This window comes from Phascolarctos cinereus, unplaced genomic scaffold, assembly GCF_003287225.1.
Source record: "Phascolarctos cinereus isolate Bilbo 61053 unplaced genomic scaffold, phaCin_HiC Scaffold_5;HRSCAF=322, whole genome shotgun sequence".
Taxonomy (NCBI): domain Eukaryota; kingdom Metazoa; phylum Chordata; class Mammalia; order Diprotodontia; family Phascolarctidae; genus Phascolarctos; species Phascolarctos cinereus.
The window spans coordinates 163317165-163340681 of NW_027555958.1; the positions used below are offsets into that span (position 1 = coordinate 163317165).

The 23517-nt window shown below is 35.1% G+C and overlaps 1 protein-coding gene across 2 annotated transcripts; it reads left to right on the forward strand.

Moving 5' to 3' along the window:
* Nucleotides 1-3273: 3273 nt before the first annotated feature.
* Nucleotides 3274-23419, forward strand: CCNC (cyclin C). Of its 2 annotated transcripts, XM_020998297.2 has the most exons (12): nt 3274-3564; nt 6550-6656; nt 8761-8845; nt 9071-9140; nt 10563-10614; nt 12609-12664; nt 13729-13764; nt 14462-14553; nt 15378-15445; nt 18715-18794; nt 19739-19857; nt 22161-23419. In XM_020998297.2, the coding sequence occupies exons 1-12, from the start codon at nt 3533-3535 to the stop codon at nt 22213-22215; spliced, it is 852 nt and encodes a 283-aa protein (XP_020853956.1). In that variant the 5' UTR covers nt 3274-3532; the 3' UTR covers nt 22216-23419. The 2 variants fall into 2 exon arrangements, with proteins under 2 accessions (XP_020853956.1, XP_020853952.1); XM_020998293.2 differs by lacking the exon at nt 6550-6656 and having other exon boundaries at nt 3276-3564.
* Nucleotides 23420-23517: the final 98 nt, after the last annotated feature.

Consider the following 23517-nt stretch of genomic DNA (forward strand, 5'->3'; position numbering starts at 1 on the left):
TTTTGTTAGTTTTCTACATTTCTTGACTATTTAGACCCTTATTAGAAATATGTGATATAAAAATGAATTCTTTACTTTAAATAAAATTTCAATGGAACACTTGCTGTAAAATCTTTTAAGATAATTTAATGCCTCTTGGCTGATTGTTTAAAATATATTTAAGATTCATTTTATTATCAATCTAATAACAGCATAAAACAACTCAGTGAAAAGAATGTAATTGTCCACTATCAGTAAATGTTTTAAAACTGAGGAGTAGGGGTAGAAATCAGATAAAGTAGTTTACCTTGTAAGATATTCAATAATCTTAATTTTTTTAAATTTATATAGACCAGTATTTGGGAAAGTTGCTTTGATTCATTATATTTTCACTTTAAAAATCTGAGTTTAGTTCTCAAATTGTAAATTTGCCAGAACCACAGAACTACTTTTAAAACTTTTGATACCATAACATACACTGTGATTGAGGATCACTAGACATATCCCTAAACTGGAGATAGCTTACTCATGTTTTTTTTTTCTATATTTGGGATTTGGTACTCAAACTAAGTGCCTGGATAACAGTTTCATCTTCAGAATCTTGCTTATTTCTTCACATTTCCTAATTTTATTCAATAATTTCTAACAGCCAACCGAACAAAAAAATTATATAGTGGCATTATTTTATTATTTACATTCATTTTGCTGAGACAGCCCAACAACTAATTAATTGATTGTGCACCCAACAAACATTACTGAGCAACTTCAGAGATGTGCTCAATGAACCAGAGGGTTTATGTTGTGAAGTATACAGTAAAGTTGAAGTCAAGTCAGTCAATAAGCATTATTAGGATGAATAGGCATGGTGGGATCATATCCTGAAGAATATCAGCACCAATGATAGAATAAGATCTTCTACCTTCATTAAACATTTCTGAAGGGGAAACAAAAGATACATTTAAAATCCAGTATTTCCCAAGAAGCCAATCAGAACCTTCAAAGTTAAGAATCTGAGATTCCAAAATGTGTTCAGCTTGTAATAACTGCAGATATTCTGCTTGTCAAATGTCCTTTCAGTGCTTAATAACTAAATGAGAAGGAATTAAAAGGAATGATCACGTGCTCAATGGTCAATTAGACATTCATGGCAGTCTATCAAGATTAGGAGGTGAGAATTGTGAGGTCTTAGGCAAAACTGGGAGAAATAGGAGCAATGTGATCTTGATTCTTCATCTTTTCCCTTTTTAATCAAATTTAATTAAACAAATATTTATTAAGTGCTTAGGGTTGTAAGACACTATAATAGGCAATGGGGAACAAAGTACTCAAAGAGGTGTCAAATAACTTACAATCCAATAATAGGGGCCATTTTAGATCAAGAATAAGCCAACTTTTTATCAAGTGATGGATTTCTTTTATTGTTGTTCAGTCATGACCCCATTTAGGATTTTCTTGGCAAAGATACTAGAGTGGTTTGCCATTTCCTTCTCTAGCTCATTTTACAGATGAGGAAACTAAGGGTTAAAGTGACTTGCCCAGGGTCACACAGCTAGTAAGTCTCTGAGGCTAGAGGTGAATTCAGGTCTTCCTAACTTCAGGCTTTATCCACCATACCACCTAGCTGCCCAACAGATTTCTACTAAGCCTCAATGATTCTACACAAAAGCTTTCTTTGGAACTCACAGAAAAACAGAAAAGTTTGTTATCTGTCATCATAATTCTTTCTGAGTCACAGACAAGTAGGACAGCTTACATGTTGAACTCATTATATATGAAACATATTTATATTTTATAAATGTTATTATATAAAAGAAAAGCAAACTGCATATAAGAAATCCACAGTTTCATATATAATTCTCTTCTCTTACACTATGATTAGGGAAATGTTCATTTTATTTGGTGTCTGTTAAGTTTAGAAGAAAACATTTTTTTCCTTTGGGAAAATTTTGGTCTCCCTGTCTCAGGTTTCTCATCACTCTGTTCTAGTCTCTGCTGCTCAGATGCTGAAATCAATTTCCTAAAGCACAGGTCTGACCACCTCACCCTCTCCTACCTACTCAATAAACCCTAATGACTTCTAATTGCCTCCAAGTTCTGTGGAACTGAGTTTAGGAAATGCTCCTATAGGGACCTCTGCCCTCCCTTCACCTATCAGAAGGTATTCTCTGAACAATATGGACCTATCAAGAGAGTGTAGGTCCTTGTGTCAAAAAAAAGCTGAGGCATAATATAGTATTAAATTATGTCACTGATAGCAGGAATGTAGGATGTCAGATACTGAAGACATTAAAAAGGCTTCCTACTAAAGAACAGCATTAAAAAAAAAAGACAATCTGTTGACTTTAATTGAATTAAGAACAATAAGCCTGGCACTGATAGGCTGACACATTTTAAAAGTAGCAGAGAGAATTCAAAAGACACCATGTGTGTTTCTTCCTCTGTCCAACTACTTTGGAAACTGAAGAAGTAAAATCAGAAAGTCATTGTATTAATTCAAAATTACATTTTGTTGTCTCAAAAATCATAAGTCTAAGAACTTATGTTTAACCAAACACAGACTGTCCCTCTCCAGTGCAATTATAACTAAAACGATTATCAGGGGCATTTCATTCATGGCTTTCTCCAAACTTGCCAGTGACATTGTATTTACCAAATCCAATATTTTGGGGTGTTTCTGGGGTGAGGGTAGGAATGTTCTATTACATGACCTCCAAGGTCCCTTCCAAGTTTAAATCCATTAACTGTCCTAATAACAAGCATGGAAGGGGGATTGGGGTGGAAGAGGATAAGAGTCGTTATGCTATCTTTCTCTTTTTTTTTTTTTTTGGCTAGGCAATGGGGTTAAGTGATTTGCTCAGGGTCACACACTGGATTTGAACTCAGGGCCAATGCTCTATCCACTGCGTCACCTAGCTGCCCCCACGCTATCTTGCTCTTGTGTGCCACTATGTACAAGGACGCCCTCCCTTTCCCCTACTCTGGCCCTGTGAAATGCTGTTTCAAAGCAGCAGGTCCACGGCACCCAAACCCTCCTTCGCTTCGCTCCGCATGTCTCCACTGCTCATGCCTTTGGTACCGCTCCACATGCACGTCAAGGAGGTGAGCAACGCGCAAGCGCACACGCGAAAGTGAGCGCAAGGGCGGGGAAGGAGGTGAAAGAGAGACCCAGTATGGGGACGCCTGCGCAGTGGCTGCTAGCTTCCCCGGCTCCAGATCGGCGGTCCCTTGCAAGCTTCCCGCGAGACCTGCCCTCACGGCTCGGCCCACGAGAGCTCCGGCACCTTCTCCGCCGGCCCCGCCCCCTCCTCTCTCCCTCTTTGGCTCTCGCTCCAGTGTCGCCCGGCCGGACCGGAACTTGTGTCTGTGGGAACGGCTTTGTGCGGCGGTGTGTTGCCGGGCGGCCCCGAGGAGGACGGGTGCTCTCGGCTTCCTTTCGCTCCCGCCGCCGCCGCCGCCGCGGAGCCGAGCGGAGCGGGGCCGGCTGGCCGAGCGCTGGCGGGGTCTATGGTCGCTCGGTCGCCTGGTGCTCTTCACCTCGGGGAAGCCGCTCTCCATGGCAGGGAACTTCTGGCAGAGTTCCCACTAGTAAGTGGACCCCTTTTCCCCATCCCCTGACGGGCTCTGTTCCGCGCCGGGAACGGGCCTGCGACTCCTCCCGCCCGCCGGACCCCCAGCCTTGTCCGCGTTCCTCGGGGCAGGGGCTGGAGCGGGAGGGGGGCACTTCGGGGCAGAGCTTTCCTTCGTCCTGTGCCTTTCTGCTTGCACCCCCTGGCCCTGGATGAGGACGGGCGGAGGTGGCTGCACCCAGACCGGGGGGGGGCGGGGTGAACGTGTGGGGGCAGGAAAGGTGAAGGAGCGGCGGGGAGGGCGGGCGGAGGAGGAGTCCGGCCCAGGGTGGGGGGGCGGAGGGTTCAGCGATCAGCGCAGGTCTTGTTGGGGAGAGGGGAGGAGTGATGGGACCGTCAGATGGGGTGCGTGGCCCAGCCGGCCGAGGGATTCCTCCTCGGGATTGAAGCGCGGCCTTTTGTCATCCGTCTGCCCTCCCGAGGAATACTAAGTGGTCTTGAGGAGGGTCTGCTTGTTCCTGCTCTCTCAGTAGTTCCTTCATGAAAACTATTACCGAGACAACTGCTTCCTGCGACACCTACATCGCCTGCACTTTTGTGCTGTGATCTTTTGTCTCCCTAGATGCCGGGGGGCATCTTTGCGTAGCCCTTTGCTATTTACAAAGGGATTTACATATATTATCTCTTGTGTCCCACAACGGGCCTGGGAGGGGAGAAGAATTGCTTCTTCTAATGGGCCGGTATTGAGAGGCCGCTTAGTGCAGAGGATAAGAGGGCAAGCTTTGAAATCTGGAAGACCTGGGTTCAGGTCCTGCCTTTGGGCAAACTAGCTGTGTGAAAAATAGTTTCTCAGTGACCCCAGGCAATTTTCAAAGCTTACAAAATAATAGCATATCTTTGGAGGGAGTTTCCACACCAGGAGTTCCATAGATGATTATTTCATGTTGATTAATCACACACGCAGTCCCCACCTAAGTGGCTAGAATTATCCCTTTAGATAGATGAGGGTGCTTCAGCTAAGACTTTAAGTAACTTGCCTAAGGCCGAATATCCAGGATATGACAGCAAGAATTTAAAAACCAGCTCTTATATATGGTTAAGTATCCTTTTCTCAAGGATCTCTGTAATTATGGTGTTCTAGGCAGACCGGCCCATCTGTATATATATACTTTTACATAAACATATACACACATATACCAGCCTATATACATTTAGACATTTATATATGGATACATTCCTTACTGTTTGTTTCTTCTGCCCTTTTTGTCAGTGATGAAAAGAATACAATTATAATCAAGTAGATAATTATGAGAAAGGGAATGGGAGAAGCAATTTTTCCTTCTCTGTAAGTTAGAAAACCGAATTTGGATGGACAAAAATTATCTAAGTCTCCAAAAATATGACTATATCTCACTAGTTTTTAATGTTAGAGTTGATGTACTTATTCATCACTTTAACTTCAATCACAGAGAGCATTACTCACAGCTCTTCCCTCTAGTTTGGCCCCTGAATCATAAAAAATTGAACTGGAATTTTGGAAAACTTGTTTGCAAAAAAATATGTTTTTCTTTTTCACATAAAGCCATTCTGTGTCAGTGAACGTACTACAGAATCTCTGAGTCTGATTAAGTAACTTTGAAATTGCATCATCTTTTGTTCACTGAAATATTTTCCTAAGGAATGAATAAACATTTTCAAGGTTATAGGTTGTAGAGAAGTGAGGTCTTCTAGATAGACTTAGGCTTTTTTGTTTGTTTTTCCTTAGATCAACTTTGAAGAGCTAGTTGGTACAGTCTACAATAAAGCAATGTCAGTCGCCAGAGAAAAGCAGTCCTCTTGCAAATATTAGTAGTGTATGAAAGACATGAAGGAATAAGTTGGTTTTTTGTTTGTCTTTTAATGGAAAGTTACTGCTTGTCTCAAACGCAGAGCTTGCAAAGTTGTTGGGGCAGCTAGGTGGCACAGTGGATAGAGTGCAGGGACTAGAGTCAGGAAAGCCTCAGATGCTAGCTGTATGACCCTGGGCAAGTCACTTAACCCTGTTTGCCTCAGTTTTCTCATCTATAAAATGAGCTGGAGAAGAAAATGGCAAACCACTCTAGTACCTTTGCCAAGAAAACCTCAGAGGGGTCCCAGAGAGTCAGATGGGACTGAACAAAAGACATGAAGGAATAAGTGGTAGATTTTTTTTAATGGAAAATGACTACTAATTTCAGATGCAGAACTTGCAAAGTAGCTATTAAAAAATAGTGGTGCTGTATTTGACAAGTTAACAAAAGAAAAATAGTTTAGATGTTTATATTTCTATGAGCTATATTTCATAATGAAAATAAATCAAGCAGAATATACAGTGTTGTAAATTCTTTTAAAATGTGTTAAAGGTTTGTTACATATCAAGCTACAACTCTTAAGGCATTGTCAGTTTCATTTATATATATAGTTGTAATCATATCCCTCCCAGAAGCCCAGCTTTTTGATTGAAAGACAGTGTGGTAGATTTGAAGTCAGAGGTCTTGAATTCAAATCCAGGTTCCACTACTTGTTACTTGTGTGGTCTTGTATAAGTCACTTAATATGGGTGGTCTCAGTTTCCTCATTTATAATATGAGAAGATTGGACATAATAACTTCTGAGGTTCCTTTCAGCTGCTATGATGAGTGCTAAAAAAAAAACTTTTTTTCCATCAGTATGATGAGAATCTTTAAAAGGGGATGAGGGTTGGAGGATTGGGAACAGGATTTAATCATACTAGAATTAAACATAAGTTAGCTGAGGAAATAGGGTAAGGTGAAGATTAGCAAGAATAGATAACATTTGCCATATTGATCAGAATGTTTTGAAATGTCTGAATTTTAAAACATTTGAGAAAAATATTTTCTCCCAAGAATGCTTCTTCCACACAAAGTGTGCTTCAGAAAATACTGGCAGCCTGTTTAACTTCAAAATGTTATTTTGACTGCCTTAGTAGATGTTCAGTAGCACATTGTAGTGTCTTATTTTTTAGTTTACAATGGATTTTGGATAAACAAGATCTGTTGAAGGAACGCCAGAAGGACTTAAAGTTTCTCTCAGAAGAAGAGTATTGGAAACTGCAGATATTTTTTACAAATGGTAAAGAATTATTTTATTTTCAGTTTTGTCTAAATAATAAAGCTGATCATATCTGAATTAATATTTCCTTACATAACCATTTCAAGCCATACTTACAATTTTTATTTATGTTTTTATAACATATGTTTATGGTACTTTTCTTAGTTTTAAAGTTTTCTAAATTGAGATTTGTTTGGTTTTGTAACCAGTACTTCAAAGATAATTTCTAAGGTATAAACCTTGTGGGGCAGTTCTAACCTGTGGGTGTCTGTTAGAGGAATCTTGTCTGTCATATTTGTAGTATACCTAGACTCCTAAACATAGACAGCAAAGTGGAGTTGTTCCTATGTGAAAGCTTTCCAAAAGAGTTTAAATACATTAAAACTAATGCTATGTTGTGCCTGTGTAGTATATGCTAAAAGTCTGCTGGGTTGATTTGAAAGCTTTTAAAAAGAATTGCCACATAATATCAAAAGATTTGTCTCCACGATCCTTAGCTGTGGCATTTCACGTACAATACTAGATGGGGAGCTTTAATTTTATCTCTACAATGCAAAATATAAGTCTTTGGTGTTCTGTGGTCAGTACCTGTAATTGTCGTGATCCAACCAAAGCTGCTACCTTCTTATCCTTTACTGATTACAAGAAAAGAGACAACTGGTGACCTTTAGAATAGATAAACTAGATAATCTCAGCTTTGGCTCTCTACTTTCCTCTTAACTGCTATAATGAAGGATGTGAGTAAGTCAAGAGCCATATTTGAGCTCTAGATTTGCTATTTCAAAGGTACCAATTCTAACTGCAAATTACCTCTAATCCTTTTTTTCTTTAAAAAAAAAAAGGTAAGGGATGAGGAAAACTGCAAACGTGGGCCAAAAAAAAAAAAAGGAGTTAACAAAAAAAAAAGGAGTGTCAGAAAGGATTCTGGCCTGGTTCTTAGACTCTTGACTGCTTCCACTTTGCCTACCTACTTCTTGCCTCTGAGTTTTCATGCAGAACACCTCTGGGGCTTTATACCAGTCGGTACCTCTTAACACAGTCACAGGTAATGCAAGTGAATGTAAAACACTGTTTGGGGACTCAGACAAGGTAGGTCAGTCATTTGGGCTGGCCTTACTAGCAAGCTTCCTCTTCTAGAATAGCAGTACATCTCAGATTCTTTAATCTTTCCAGAATATATAATGTCACTTGCATTTTTTTTACTTGCTTTTTCCTTGTTTCCCCCCTTCCCCCCAGGGCAGTTGGGGTTAAGTGACTTGCCCAGGGCACACAGCTAGTAAGTAAGTGTCAGGTGTTTGAGGCCGCATTTGAACTCAGGTCCTCTGACTCCAGGACTGGTTCCCTGTCTACTGCACCACCTAGCTGCCCCTCTTTATCTTCTTGACTAATGCATAAATACACATATGTACATAAATGTGTCTATTACTTAGAGGCTTCATAAGAGCTACCAGGGTGTTTTGTTGACTAGCTGAAAAATACAATTTCTAGAACACCACTATGTGAGTTTTTTAAAAAACAAATATCACATAATTATTTTCATTGATTTTAACTTAAAACGATTTCTTCACAGTGGTTTCTTCTGTTTTTCTTATAATGTAGAGGTTGCAGTGAAGTCAGGAGACCTGGGTTCAAATTCTGGATCCAACCCTTAGGTATATGACTTGGGCAAATCACTAACCCTCTCTAAGACTCAGTTTACTTATCTGTAAAATGAGGATAACAGTGTTTACACACCTCCCTCACAGTTCTAAGAAGTACCTTATAAACTTTGAAGTTAAATAAAGTTGTTATTTATTATATTTAGAATTGTGAATGCAATTTGAAAACATTAAATTCCCCCAAAACTCTGTAAGTTGTTTTCATTGTAAAAGATAAGCAAGCCAACGTATTTTGAGGATGATTGATTTGCCTAGTTTATATAAGTTGTTGAGTTTAATATAGAACTTTTATGTACTACTGTGATCACTATTACTCTACTTTGGTGTAAGCAGAGCTCTCTAGGAAGCATAAGCATTCTCTTTGTACTGAAAATGATTATAGCTATGACAAAACCTCTTTTGTCATTTTTTAAATGTGCTTTGTCATTACCATGTTATAATTGTTTTTTTTTAATTTTTTCTTAAAGTTATTCAAGCATTAGGTGAGCATCTTAAATTAAGACAGCAAGTTATTGCCACTGCTACAGTCTATTTCAAAAGGTTCTATGCCAGGTAGGACTATTTATTTTGTTTCTGTGGTGATAGAACTTTTTTTTTTACAAAGATTAATAAGGATTTTTTTAATCATTAGTATCTAATGCTATTGAACTTTAATATAAAATAATTTTACATTTCTGAAATAAGTCCCTTGGTTTTTTTTTTCCTAGCATAGTCTGGTTAGTTTTATAGTACTTGTGCTTTTCTATGAATAATGTATCTCTCTGATTGACATTTTAGATATTCCTTGAAAAGTATAGATCCTGTATTAATGGCACCTACATGCGTATTTTTGGCATCCAAAGTAGAGGTAGGAATATTTTAATTTTATGTTAGTAAATCATTTTAAATATAACAAAATATTCTGAGTTTTGTAGCTTTTTGGATGGGTTTGCTAATTTAGGGAGAAGCTGTGTGAAATATATCTCTTATTTACTTTGTAGTCCTTTGACATAGTTATTTAGTGAAAAAGAAAAGACATTATTTGCCAGGTCTTCAGAACTTACTAACATGGAACTTTACTTCCAACATGTGAAAGACCATGATGGAATTTTTTTCATAACTCTGTACTATATCATACTATCACTTGAGGATTTTCATTTATATTTATCAAACATCTTTTGTTATATGACTTTTTTGTGACCATTTGTATTATTTTATATTGATAATTCAGCTATAATTATAGTATTTTAGATTTAATCATAGAAGTCTTTATGGATGTATATTCATATTACAGTGAGTATGACAGAAAGATTAAGTTGGTCCTTTTTTCTACTCCTTCTTCAGATAATTGCTTGAAATGTAGGACTACTATGTCCAGTTTCTGATACTTGTGTACTCTTCTGTGAATTAGAATGATCATATCTTTCTATCTTGTCCTGTTCTGCTAGAGTCAAGTATACTGGCCATTATATTCAGTAAATTATCTAAGAAGTGTACTGTGTGGTCACTGTGTGATTATTAGAGCTTCACGATGTTCATTTGAGAAAAGAGTGTGATGATATATGTAGTATGGATTGATGAAGTAGCATTGAGGTATTTAGGCTGTAGTTGAATCTGGATTATATATTTAGTTTGATTCTTAAATCATTTAAAGAATATGACACTTTAATATAAAATGCATTTTATACAGCATCAAAAAGAAATGGGAATCAAAATCTACCCAGTGACAGCTCTGGAAATGGAACCTGGCTTAACTTGGACAAGGCACTTTTATATGTTTATCTGTTCGAAGAGGATAATGACTGTAAAAATCATTTGAGATTGAATATATAAAATACTCTTTAAAGTCTTATTAAATAATACTTAAGTAACTTGATCCCATTTCAATTGTATAGGAGACATATTTAATATTTATTTCAACCAAGAAAAGATAAATTGTTTTCATAGAAATTGAGGTAGATTAGCCTTGCTGTTTGTTAAAACAACATTGCAATGATTTGTAAAAAAAAAAAAAGCATGGTTTTCATCCTAATTTGTATCTTTAATTATTATTAAATATTGTATAGTTTTTCTTTGTATTATATTTAACTCACTGTGAGTACAGATGTGAATGCCATGTGAATGTTCATGATAACCACTTCAAAGCCTAAAATAGGAAAAATAAATAAGAATAGTATATTTACATCTGGTAGGAAAATGAAAAAATAGTCTGTATCAGACCTCTAAAATACTCATGTACTGATCACTTTGACTAAGTACATGGTCTCCTTAACTCTTTTTTTTCTTAAAGGAATTTGGAGTAGTTTCAAATACAAGGTTGATTTCTGCTGCTACTTCTGTATGTAAGTACAAAAAAAAATCTGCCAAGAAGCTACTTCTCAAGAAAGACTTAGAGGATCTAATCATTCTTCATTTTATGGGGCACTGTCACACATTAAGGTTTGGAGATATTAATGAGTTACTGTAAGTCTCCTGCATTTACAAAGAAGTATTTTTGGTTTTAGCTATTCATAACTTTTAAAAATTTAGTGGATTTTTTTTTAACTCTTTAGGGTTGTATCAGTGACAATACTTTGGGTAGAAGTGGATGAGATAAAAAATGAGTCAGAATTTTAGGTTCAGCAAAAATCAATTCAGAGAAACTGTATTTAACTGAAATGAATTTTATTATCTCCTATTGTCTAACCAGGTTGCATTTTTCTTTAAGGATACAGTATACTATTTTTACTTACTAATTATTTTGCCTATAACTTTTTGGTCAGCGGTCAAATGGTCTGCTGCTTTGCTCTCCACAGGGAGAAACAAAAAGGATCCTTTTTTGAAGCCCCACTAGTCAGATTTTAGGATCATTTCTTTACCTTCAAAATCTGTTTAAGAAAGAGTTTTGTTTGATTTAACCTCCAAAAAACATTATCCTGAGTGACATTAATAGAGGTAATAGTAACCATCTTGATGGACATAACAGTCCCTCTTTCCTCTACCTGAGTCAGACCGCGTCTAATGTATCCTGGGCACATTTTAGAAAGAACAGTGACATGGAGTTTGTCCTGAGGAAGGCAGCCAGGATAGTAATGGGACTATTTACTAAGTCATCTGAGAATCATTTTAAGAAACTGATGGTGTTTAGCCTACAGAAGGCTTAAAAGGGAGTTTATAGCACCTACTTCTAAGGGTTGCTGTGAGAATCAAATGAAATATTTGTAAAGCATGTAGCACAGTGCCTGCAGCACACATGATAGGTACTACATAAATGGTAGCTGTTATATATATATAATAATGTAATTATTATTATCAGATACTGTAGAAGAAAGCTTAGATTTGTTCTGCCTGTCTCTGACGGGCAGAACTAGGACCAGTGGATGGAAGTTATAAGACTGATTTTTATTTCATCATTAGGCAGATGATGAGCTACTTAGTTTAGCAGCAGAATTGTCAGACGATTGCTTGGCTCTTCAACATGTGTTTCATATGTTATCAAAGCATTGAATGATCATCTGGAAAAATCCTATTTTAAAAATATTAATGTAGAGCACTTTGGCTATGAAATCAGTAATGTTCGTATTTCTAATACCAAAAACTGAAGTTATAAAATTTTTGAGTAGCATTATTGAAGAAGATTGGGGGATTTTATAATAAGATATTATATTTACAAGGAGAAATACTACTTTTACTTTATAACTTAATGGCAAAATGATATAGTGTGCATTTCCCAGTCTCATTTCCCATACCCAAACAAGGGGTCTGAATCTCTAATGTTGAGGATTTTGCCCAAAAGAAATATTCAGTAATGATTGATGACCAATAGGAAGGTTATAGTTATCAGTAAATATATAAAAATTCAGAATATTTTTATTCATTCTGATAAGTCATCGGATACTCAAATTTTAGAATTCTAGAGCTCAAAGATCATCTAGTTTGATTCCACTATTTCACAAATGAAAGAACTGTGACCCAGAGAGTTTAAGCCATTTGCCTAAGATCCATTACAATAATTATATGAAATAATCTCAATTTACCATGAATTTCAAGCAGAATGTTACATGAGGAAGCTCTGTAAAAGTTGCTACCATGATCCAAAAAGAGAATATCATAAATTTGAAGGAAATGATCACTTGGAGTCTAAATTAAGTCTCTGAATTTTGTGAAGTCTATATTATTTATGAATTTGCATGAAATAGAAATTGAGTTTAATTCTCCTCCCAGGCATATGGTAGACTGGACCATTTAGCTCTTTTTGCTCTGAAATGCCTCTCCACATTCCACATTAAAGAACTTTTGGTTCAATATTTATTTAATACTATCCCAGTTTAAGTTGGTGTTTGTTTGTTTTCTGCAGTAAAAACTAGATTTTCATATGCCTTTCCAAAGGAATTCCCTTATAGGATGAACCATGTAAGTATACTATATAAAATAAGACCACATATCAGAATCATATTGAAACCACTAGTATTGGAATAACTTATCTTTCTCATAGAAAGAACAATTATAAGAAGTGTAAAACTATAGAAATTAAAATTATAGAAGTCTGAGTTTAAGCTGGAGAGTTTCTACATATAAAAAAATTTCATGACAGTAGTTAGCTTTGTGAATACTTTCATAATTTTTTTCTATATCCATTGTCTTAATACAGTGGATTACTATGAATTTGTCTTTCTAGCCATCTTTTTAGCTCTTGAGCAAGATTTCATGCATCTGTAGATTTCATGTGCCTCTTCATGGCATGGATCTGAGCCTAAGTTCTTTAAAGTTATGTAATTAGAGTATAAGCTCTTGCATGTCCTGCTGAGCTTGAAAAGTTTTTGAGTACACACCTACCAATGGAATGTGTATCTGTTACCAAAAGTAAACCTAGCTAAATTTGAAGATACATATCACCACAAAATTAGTAGCCATCAGGTGATAGATTTTTTTGGCTGCAGCAACTCATAAAGATTGTCTTCCCTGGATGTGTAAAGGGCTGTGATTTGCATTAGTGGAGGAAATGCCTATACTGATGAAATCATGGATGTTTGGGGGTTAAGTTATTACCTGGTTCCTTTTCATTTCATTTTTAGTATTTCCTTTTACAGTTTTGTAGTGTAACATTTGAAATATTGCTAATTGTTGATTCATAATAATGAGTTAGCTTAAAGACTGTAGCATTTCAGGATACCCTGAGCACACATGTTATTGGAAATATCTGAATTCCTGCATATAACATATTTTTAAAGTATAAAACCAAAATACCTATAGGACAGACATATTTCATAAGAAAGCATTTCATGAAGACTGAAATAACTTTCTGAGCATAATCAGAAAGGTCATATTAAAGTAATATTTTATTTCTTCTCATTTTCTTTCAGTATCATGCAATAAAATACAATATGTCCATTTGCTCTTACTAAAGATGAAGTAGACATGTTTTATCTAATTTATAATCTTGTGAAAATTTGATAAAATCCTATTTTTTTAAACAGATATTAGAATGTGAATTCTACCTTTTAGAACTAATGGTAAGTGCTTATATTTTTCCCCTAGTAACAAAAGAATTGAAAGTTAAGTTTTAAAAACCAAAGTGTTAGGGAATCTGAATTTTAAGAAGTACATGCAGGCGACTTTTTATAAAGCCCCCAAACGATTTGTGATAGCAAAGGTAGTTATGAGTGGCCTGCTAGCACCGAAATCCACAACATCTCTGGAGACTACAAAATGCTCTCGATTTGTATTTTTTAGATGAGCTAGGAAAACTTTTTGTACTATTGTCATTGATAGTAAAAGAATGAAAAGCAAACCAGTGAAGACATTAAACCACTGAAATTATTTGCACAATTTTGGGTATGTGTGTGGTGTCATTTAAAGATAGATTATGTCTTGGCAGAATTCTGTTCCTCCAGTTGGGAATTGTGGCTTAATAGGCTAATAAGAGGTTTTAGTGTGTTGCAGATGTGACACTTTGAGTCTCTAAGGGAATGGATGCTGACTGACTGCCAACCGATTTACCAAGGTATATTCCAGAGAGAGTACTACCTTCACTATTTAAGCAGAGCTTAGGGCTGACATACTCTTTATTTTTAGACTAAAAGGGAAGCAAACATGACTTAGAGGAATCCCAAATTCATTTTTAAAAATTTAGGATTCAAGTGGGTTTTAGTATGTTTCTGTGTTGTAATAAATCTGACTATACATACACATTTTTCAAACTGTTTCTAGGATTGTTGCTTGATAGTGTATCATCCTTATAGACCTTTGCTCCAGTATGTGCAGGACATGGGCCAAGAAGACATGTTGCTTCCCCTTGCATGGTAATTAGAACAGAAGTTCAATAGTGTAACATATGATTAGATAGGAAGGTTAACAACTTATATGAAGATTTCATGTTTTGTTTGTTTTTTTTACGAAGCTAGCAAAATATTCTTATATGGGTGAAATTCATAAGTACTTGTTTAATTACAATATATTATAGCTGTTGAGTTGAACTTCACTAGTATTTAAATAGTATACATACTAAAAAGAGAAATCATTTTAATTACTTAATGTTAATATGTTAATTGTTCTTATTAAATATGTAACTACCTTTTCACACTATAAAACAAAAATTGCCTGTAAGATAATCAGAACATTTTTAGAGTTATATTCAAAACATATTCAAGTTTGTTCCTGTTAAATATATAACTACCTTTTCAACACTATAAAATGAAAATTGCCTGTAAGATAATCAGAACATTTTTAGAGTTATATCCAAAACATATTCAAGTATACTGTGTAATAATTATTTGTAAATATCCATTTTATTTCATGTTTTTGAAAATTTGAAAACTACACGTGTGTGTGTGTGTGTAGATACACACACACACACATATATAGTAGGTTTTTCAATTCTTTTTTTTATTAAAAAAAAAACCTTTTACCAGGACCTAAATTCAGTCACTATAAAAGCACCGCTGAAGTGACTTTTTGTTTACTTATCTCTATAGCTCCAATGTCCATCTTCTGTCTGAAGCTTCATTTAGACAAGACACTTAGTTTTGTATAGGAAAATGAAAATAAAGTCCTCCTTGAAAGGAAATGTACAAACCATATGTTGTGTTTCTCTTTTCAGTAATAACTATGATTTATGTTTGTATAGGAGGATAGTCAATGATACCTACAGAACAGATCTTTGCCTGCTGTATCCTCCTTTTATGATAGCTTTAGGTATGTAAGAGTAGACCTAAGTTTATTGCTTTATTTTGTGGTGAACCCATTTATATGACAAATTTCACATATTGAAATGTAAATCATTCATCCTTATGATTACTCACTCATGTTTACCTTTTAATGTTTCTCTTTATTCCCATGTTTGCATTTTAGAGTTTCTATTCAGTCTGCTCAGTTTCTTTTCATCAGGAATGCTTGAAAGACGTCTATTTCATTTAAGATCAGTTTTTTCTGCTATACTCAAGTTTTTTGCCTTTTGGAATATTGTGCTTTTCACTTCTTTATAGTGGTAGCTACTGAATCATATGTGGTTTTGGCTGTGAACTCTTCTGTTTGCTTGCAAAAAAACTTTTTAGACCTAGAATCTTTGGGTTTCTGGCTGTGGTATTCCTGGGAGTCTGTATTGTGTCAGAAGGTGATCAGTAAGTCTATTTGCAATTTGCCCTCTAATTCTAAGATATTTGAGGAGTTTTCTTTTGTGATTTCTTAAAATGTGTCGTCTAGGTGTTTTTTTGTTCATTTCATTTTTTGTCATGACTTTCAGGGAGTCTTGTTATTAAATTCTCTCTCTTTGATCTGTTTTGCAGGCCAGTTTTTTTTAATTTTTTTCACTCTTTTGACTTTATTTTAATATTTCTTGTTGTCTCATGGAATCATTAAGATTTCTTCATTGTTCCTTCTAGGAATTATGGTTGATCTTGTGGCCAACCTGTGTTTTTGTTTGAGACTTTAATCTCCTCTTCTGAGTTTGAGTCTTGGGCATCCCTGGCATCATAATAGTTCTTTTTCTTTATCTTTGCCCATTAAGCTAGTACAGTCAGCCATTGTTGCTGATTTAATGGAACATCAGGGGGCTGAATCTGTGATCCTGGATACTCTGGGAGACTTTGTGGTGCCTGCCTGGGCCTGAAGCTAAGTCCAAGATCAGCTGTGGCCAACCCATACTGTAGGCCTAGCTCAGAGCTCTGGGTACTGAGTCCATGATCTGGCCCACCCCTGTCCAGCAGTTCCTGCCTGTTCACTTGCTTGTAGGTTGAATTTGTGATCTGAGGCTGGAAAGATGACCCCTTGGAATTTCTCCTTTGATTTTTAAGGACTGAACAGTTTGGTGTTCTTAGATTGTTGCTGGAGTAGTTGCAGAGGGAGCTGGACTATATTGCTTCCTCTTAGTTTGTCATCTTGGCTCAGTCTTCTGTGAATTTTTTAAAAAATATTTCAATGACTCTCTTTTTAATAACCCATCACTGTCTTCCTCTCTCCAATCTCACCTTCCTCAAAAAATGGGGAGGGTGGGGCCAAGGAGAAAAACATAACACTTGTTACAAAACAAATTCCCACCTTGGCTTTGTCCAAATATGTATGTTTCATTCTACATCTTGAGTTCATCATGTCTTCAGAAAGTGGGCAGCGTGCTTTGTCATCACTCCTCTTAAATCGTGGTTAGTCATTGCATTGATCAGAGTTCTTTGTTTTTCTTTACAATGTTGTAATTATATAAACTTTTCTCCTGATTCTGCTCACTTCACTCTGTATCATTTCATACAAGTCTAATCTATGTTTCTTTGTAACTGTCCCTTCATTTCTTAGAATGCAATAAAATTCAGTTATATTTATATACCATGGCGTGTTTAGTCATTCCCTGGTTGACAAGTGTCTCCTTATTTTTCAGTTCCTTGCTACGACAAAAAGAGTTGCTATAAATTTTTTTTGATTAAGTCCTTTTTTTAAAAAAATCTTTGATCTCTTTAGGAAAATATAAGCCTAGTAATAGTATCACTGGGTCAAAGAGTATGCACAAGTTAACTTTTGAAGCATAATTCCAAATTGGTTTCCAGGGTGGTGGGACCATTTCACAGCTTGAGGAATAATACATTAGTGTGTCTGGTTCCCCTTCAACAATTGGTTGGGGTTTTTTTATCCATTAAGTTTTAAACCTTTGATCAAAGTTGATACCTTTCACAGGACAAGCTCCTTAAGCCAAATATGGTTCAAGATAACATTGTTCCATTTAGTGAACTACTCCCCAAATTTGAGCTGAGGAATGTCTTCCTATTCTCAACCATTCTAGCCTTTCTTCCCTTTCCTTTGTTCATCTGTACATTAAACAATGAATGAATCAACTTGTTACCTAGGTCTCTGTCTCCCTTGATTATGGCTTCCGGAGGTAATTGGTGGTGCAGTGAAGGGAGAGCATTGGGTGTTGAGTCTGTCTAGACCTAAGTTCAGATCCCAGCCTCAAGTCACTTACTAGCTATGTGATGCTAGGCAAGTCACTTAATCTCTGTTTGCCTTAGTTTCCTCATCTGTAAATAGGGATAATCATAGTACCTACCTCCCCAAATTGTTATGAGGATCAAATATGAGATATTTGTTTAAAAAAAAAACCAGTATAGTACCAAATGATTATTCCCTTCCCTTTTACTGTGTTTATTTTGTGGTTAGATTTATCTAGTTCAGAGAGGGGGAGGTTAAGGTATAGTTTTGCTGTCTATTTCTTCCTGTAACTTGATGCCGTACGACTTGGTGCATATATGTTTGTCCTTTCTTTTTACTCTGGCAGGCATCTGGGCCCCACCAGACCAGGGATTTGTTCTTTAAGGTGCTGAGATCAGAGCATCAAGATTTAGCCATAACTATAACCAGCCCTAGACAAAATTATGAAGTCAGTAAAGTTTGTCTTTGAGTCCTCCTATCTCCACTTAGGCTAACTTTAATTTTATTTGTTACAACACTGAACTCTTCATGCATAGTTAGTGTTTATGATGCTTATGTAGAAAGGTTTTTTGTTTTGTTTTGTTTTGCTGTTTTTTTACAACTTAGAAGAAATTAAAAGGAACGGTTTTTGCTGATTACTACATCCAAAACAGGTTGCAAGATTAATTTCCTGAGTACTAGACTAAAACCATTCCTTAGGCAAGTCAGCCTCTGAGTACAATAATAACTGACTGCCAACTGTACTACATTGCTCTGGGATGGCGAGGTTCCTTATATCCCATTTCATTTTTCAGTCTTCCTCTTGTGACAGAGACACCATGGATAGTGTCATGGACAGAGTGATGAAGAGCAAGAGTTTGCTACTCTTTTGCTACTCCCTTAGGTCTGTTTATATCTGTTTAGAAGGGGAGATAGGACTCATATTTGTTCATTTATTTTAGAGAGATATTATTAGAAAGTATAAGTGAAAATAACCTCATCTGTATTTGTAAGACCATGTGTTTTTGTGTGTGCAGTTTTTATAAAAAACCTTTCCCCCCCCTCTTTTCCAGCTTGCCTACATGTAGCCTGTGTTGTACAACAGAAAGATGCTCGACAGTGGTTTGCAGAGCTTTCTGTTGATATGGAGAAGGTATTCTTTAGTGTTCCCTCCCCTGTTTGCTGACTTGAGCTTTTTAAGATTAATGTTTTATTTGCTTAACATATTGAGCCATTATCTTTTTGAAATTGCTTCAGTAAGAATATTACTAATTAAAAGCTTTAGCACACATCAAAAAATTGTTGATTCTGTAATGTAGTTATTGCCCTTTTTGGTTGAGGGCTAATTGGTGGGGTACTAGTATTTCTGGTTGGAGACTATTTTGCCTTGTATCTATTCATATTCTGTGTGTACACATAAATATATATATATATATATATACACACATACATACATATATATACACATACATACATATATATACACACATATACATATATTCTTGAATATTTTATATTTATGCATGAATGAATGATACTTCCCAAATAACTGCTATATTTAAATTGTATCCTGTTCCCCTTTTAGACCTACTCCATTAGAAATTTCGATAGGAAGCAAAACCTAAGGAATTTATAAGGCTGTGTTAAGGATTAGAATCGTTCAAGCAAGAATGACAACTAATGTAAAGCTTCAGGTTGATGAACTTTGAGAGTGATTAAGAAATAAAGTTAGAGCCTGCTTGGTTATTTCTCTGTTTTCCATTTAAGTGGTTTGAGATTAGAAGGACTACAGTAAAAAAAAGTACAGTGCCTTTTCTGTAGATTTAGTACTTAAATAGATGGAGGTGGCAAGAAATAAATGCTGTAGTATATTCTTGGAGGAAAGGAGTAACCTGTCAACAGTACGATTAAAAGAACCCTTTCAAGTGTATTAAGGTTTGCTGACCATCATTCTAACATTTCATCTCAGTAAGAGGTATATTGCATTTTTTACTATGTTCTGACAAAGGCACAGGTTGTGTGTTCTATGTTCTCTTTACACAATATAAATATATGCTGTAGCTACTGAGTAATCTATCTTGGAATTTTTTTTTCCAGATTTTGGAAATAATCAGGGTTATTTTAAAATTGTATGAACAATGGAAGAATTTTGATGAAAGAAAAGAGATGGCAACAATCCTTAGTAAGATGCCTAAACCAAAACCACCTCCAAACAGGTATGTTGTGGAATTTAATTGCTGGTTTCATTTTATATGATCTGTTACACACGACATTATAATTAAATTATACTGAACAGTTGTGTTTTTTTTTTTATTTTAAAATTTTCCCCATACAAGTGACTAGTAAGAATTGCTTTTTTTAAAAAATCATTCGATTTATATTTATCAAATATACTAATAATTTTCTTATCTTTAAATCTCACTATAGATAGGATAGTGATATTGTAGATGACCTTCAAGATATGGCTATCCAGTATATATCATTTTGAATTTAACAGGAACTTAAAATCTAGCAGTTAATATGATCTACCTAAATTTTAGATTTGAAGAATTTGTTAGTAGTCTATGATATATTGGATCTATACCATCTTGTCCCTACACATCCTAGCCAAAACAGATTTGCTGTTGTTCTCTTCATATGCTTTCCAGTATCATGCCTTTGCTCATTTTCCTATGCCTGGAATGCAATTCTACCTATCTCTCTTGAATTCCAATCCAGCCTTTCAAGCCCAATTGAAAAATAACCTTCTTTGGGAAGCTTTCTGAATTTTGTGTCAGTTATGATCTGCACCTTGTATTTCACATAACAATTTGCTTACATAATTCTAATGTACTTATGTATTATTTTATACTATAATTATATGTATGTGTAGCATGTCCTCTGCTGAGAATATATATTACATGAAGTCAGCAACCAGTCTTGTGTCTGCTTTGCACAGTGCTACCTAGTAGGTGCTTAAAAACTAAATTGAATTGTAAATATCCTGCTATGCTAGGAAAAAATAACTTTAAAGACAAGGGCACCACTTTTTTCCACATCACTTAATGCATTTCTGAATTTGAGATAATGATAGTCTTGGATACACATGCCTGATACTTTTTTGGAGTGACAGTAACCTTACTGGCATACCATTCTAAAAGTCACAGGGCTACAGAGAGTTTTTCAAAGCCTAACCTGCTTCAAATGTTATTAAATTACAAGTCTTAGTTGAATACAAATATTTTCCCCCTGCTTTTGAAACATAATGTGACCAAATTAGTTTTGCCAAAAACATTGTTCATCCTTAAGAGTATCCCTTGCTATCTAGTAAATCCAAGTGATTTATCTGAAACTGAGGACAGACTACCTCCCTAAAACTGTGATGGTTTGACTTAGCCTGTAATTAAAGACATATCATTTTCAAAGGCATAAATCGTAAAGAACCTCCACCTGTGGCCATGCCAGGAAATGACTGGGCAGATAATCCTGCAGTTAGAGATTCCTAATAACAATGCATCATTAATGTGATGATGAAATAAAAATGATCAGTTAAATGGAATCTTGAAGATGACTTGGCTAGGTGTGTTTGAAGTATTTCTGGCTGTCCACCAAATAAAACAGATTCAATAAAGCATTGTCATTCCTTACAAAAGGCTTGGAGTACATTACAAATGGTGTTGTAGGTCAGTTGGTGTAGTCCCAGGAAAAAAGACTGTGTAAATAAGGAACCAATACAGAATAGGTAAGGTCAAACAGCAGAAGAAAAGTAAAGAAATTACATATTCTTTGTGTCAGTTAACCAGAAACCAATTAAATGATATCTTTTTATATTACATGACAGTTTTGCAAGTCCTTACTGTTAATCTCAAATATGAATGTTAAAAATTTTAGGAAGGGTTAAATCATACAGCTGTCTAAAACAGAAGTCATCAAATAGCTACCGATTAGGTTCATTGATTACAAAAATTATTTGATATTCCACCAATAATAGGGCCTTTTAATCATCAAGATGGTGATGAGCAAGATAAGGCAGTTACAACTTCTGCCACAGTTTCTGATATTTGCAATGTTTTGTTTTGACTTTTGGGGGAAAAAATGTTGAATTTTCAGTATGTTCTTTTTCTTGTAATTTATAAAAATTTTACCTCATTATTAAATATGATTTGATTATGTCTCCAGACTGATACATTTGTCTGTAGAAACTCATGTCTTGTTTTTTGTAATGGTAGTTTGTGGGTAAAGATTTGATACACAGAAATGAACTTTAAAGAAAACTTTTTCCAGAGAGATCTATTCCACATTTGATGGATACCTAACATGGTGAAATAAAAAATTAATTTTCATTTCTTGATCTGACCATAATTTGTATTGTAGATAAAAACCTGAGACCAAAAATTGGCTGCCTGAATTTTAAATAATTCTGCATAAAATTGTCTTATAGGGTTATAGCAACAATAGTTTTTAAAAAAACTAATAAATGGATTTATCAAGCTGTTTTACTTCTAATTTTTTTAATGTCTGTTTCTCTCTACTTGAACAGTGAAGGAGAACAGGGTCCAAATGGAAGTCAGAATTCTAGCTACAGCCAGTCTTAAAACATTCCGAAGACCTTCAGAGTGGACTATTTGGAATAAGATGATGTGTTTTTGCTGTGCTAAAGAAATGAACAGGTTTCAATAATGTCTTCAGTGGAACACAAATGAGAATGAATAGCTTGTTTCTGTCAAGCATTTTGGGAATTGTTTTTATTTTTGCAAAATAGTTTAAATAGCTTTCTTTCAAGTTTTTCGTTCACTTTGGCTCTAGAAAAAATTAAGACCCTTTTGAATGCAGACATTTTTGTAAGTTAAAGTGCAAACAGGTAGCTACAAATAGATATTTCAAATTGAATAGCTGTTTCGAGAGGGTATCCTTGTTTGCCTTTAGATGAAAATTACAGTTAATAAATGGGGGATTAAGGGAGGGAAAGCTTAAAGTAACCAGGAAACATGGTGTAATTTAAGAATCTTTTTAGTCTTTAAAAGAAGGTTGTACATCAACTATTCAATACCTGAGAATTTTCTTCTTAAATTATTTAAAACAATTCTTAAAGAATGAAATCCATTAAATCCTGATTTTGCTAGTTTCATTGACGTTTTCAGGGAAAAAATTAAGTACCTATACATATAAGACATACTTTATTCAGTAGTTTCTTGCCATGGGAAATAGTTGCCCAGCTTTGCAGAAAGGTGCAATATGTACAGTGTACTTTCACAATTTTTAATGTTATGTGATTTCCTTAACCATTTTGAATGCTGGGAAAAGTTTTTTTTAAATCTATATGTAAATTATTTGCAAGTAATAATGTAATCAGGTATTTTGGAAATAATAGTTGAGAAAACCTACCATAATCTGGACAAAATTTATAAAAGTTCATTTTATCTTTATGTGGGAAGTTAATTCATTTTATCTAAAAAGGCATCTACTTTTAGGTTTTGTTTTTTGTTTTTCACTGAGGATTTAAATTACTTACAATAGGTTTTCCTGAGCCAGGAACACAATCAGGTTTCAAGTCAGTTTGATACTGGCCTTTATTAATTCTAAGCTAAGTGTAAGACTTCAGAGAAAGTGTTGTCAGTGAGACTACTGACTATGGAACTCAATAATAATTTTCTTCAGACTTGAAGGAGGGTGGTATATAGGACGTTAATGTACAACTTAAGGATTTTAACATTTTATAAACAGTTTATGGTCAATGGATTATAAAATTAAATGTTGACTTCCTAGTATAAATTTGCAACAATAAAAGCAAGTCCTTCAGCTGCTTTGTGAGTGTTGAATTTTATATTCTTTGTAGATCTACCTGTGTTCCTTCCTTTTAGATTTATTAAATTATTGTTATTGTTGTTGTTTAGTTA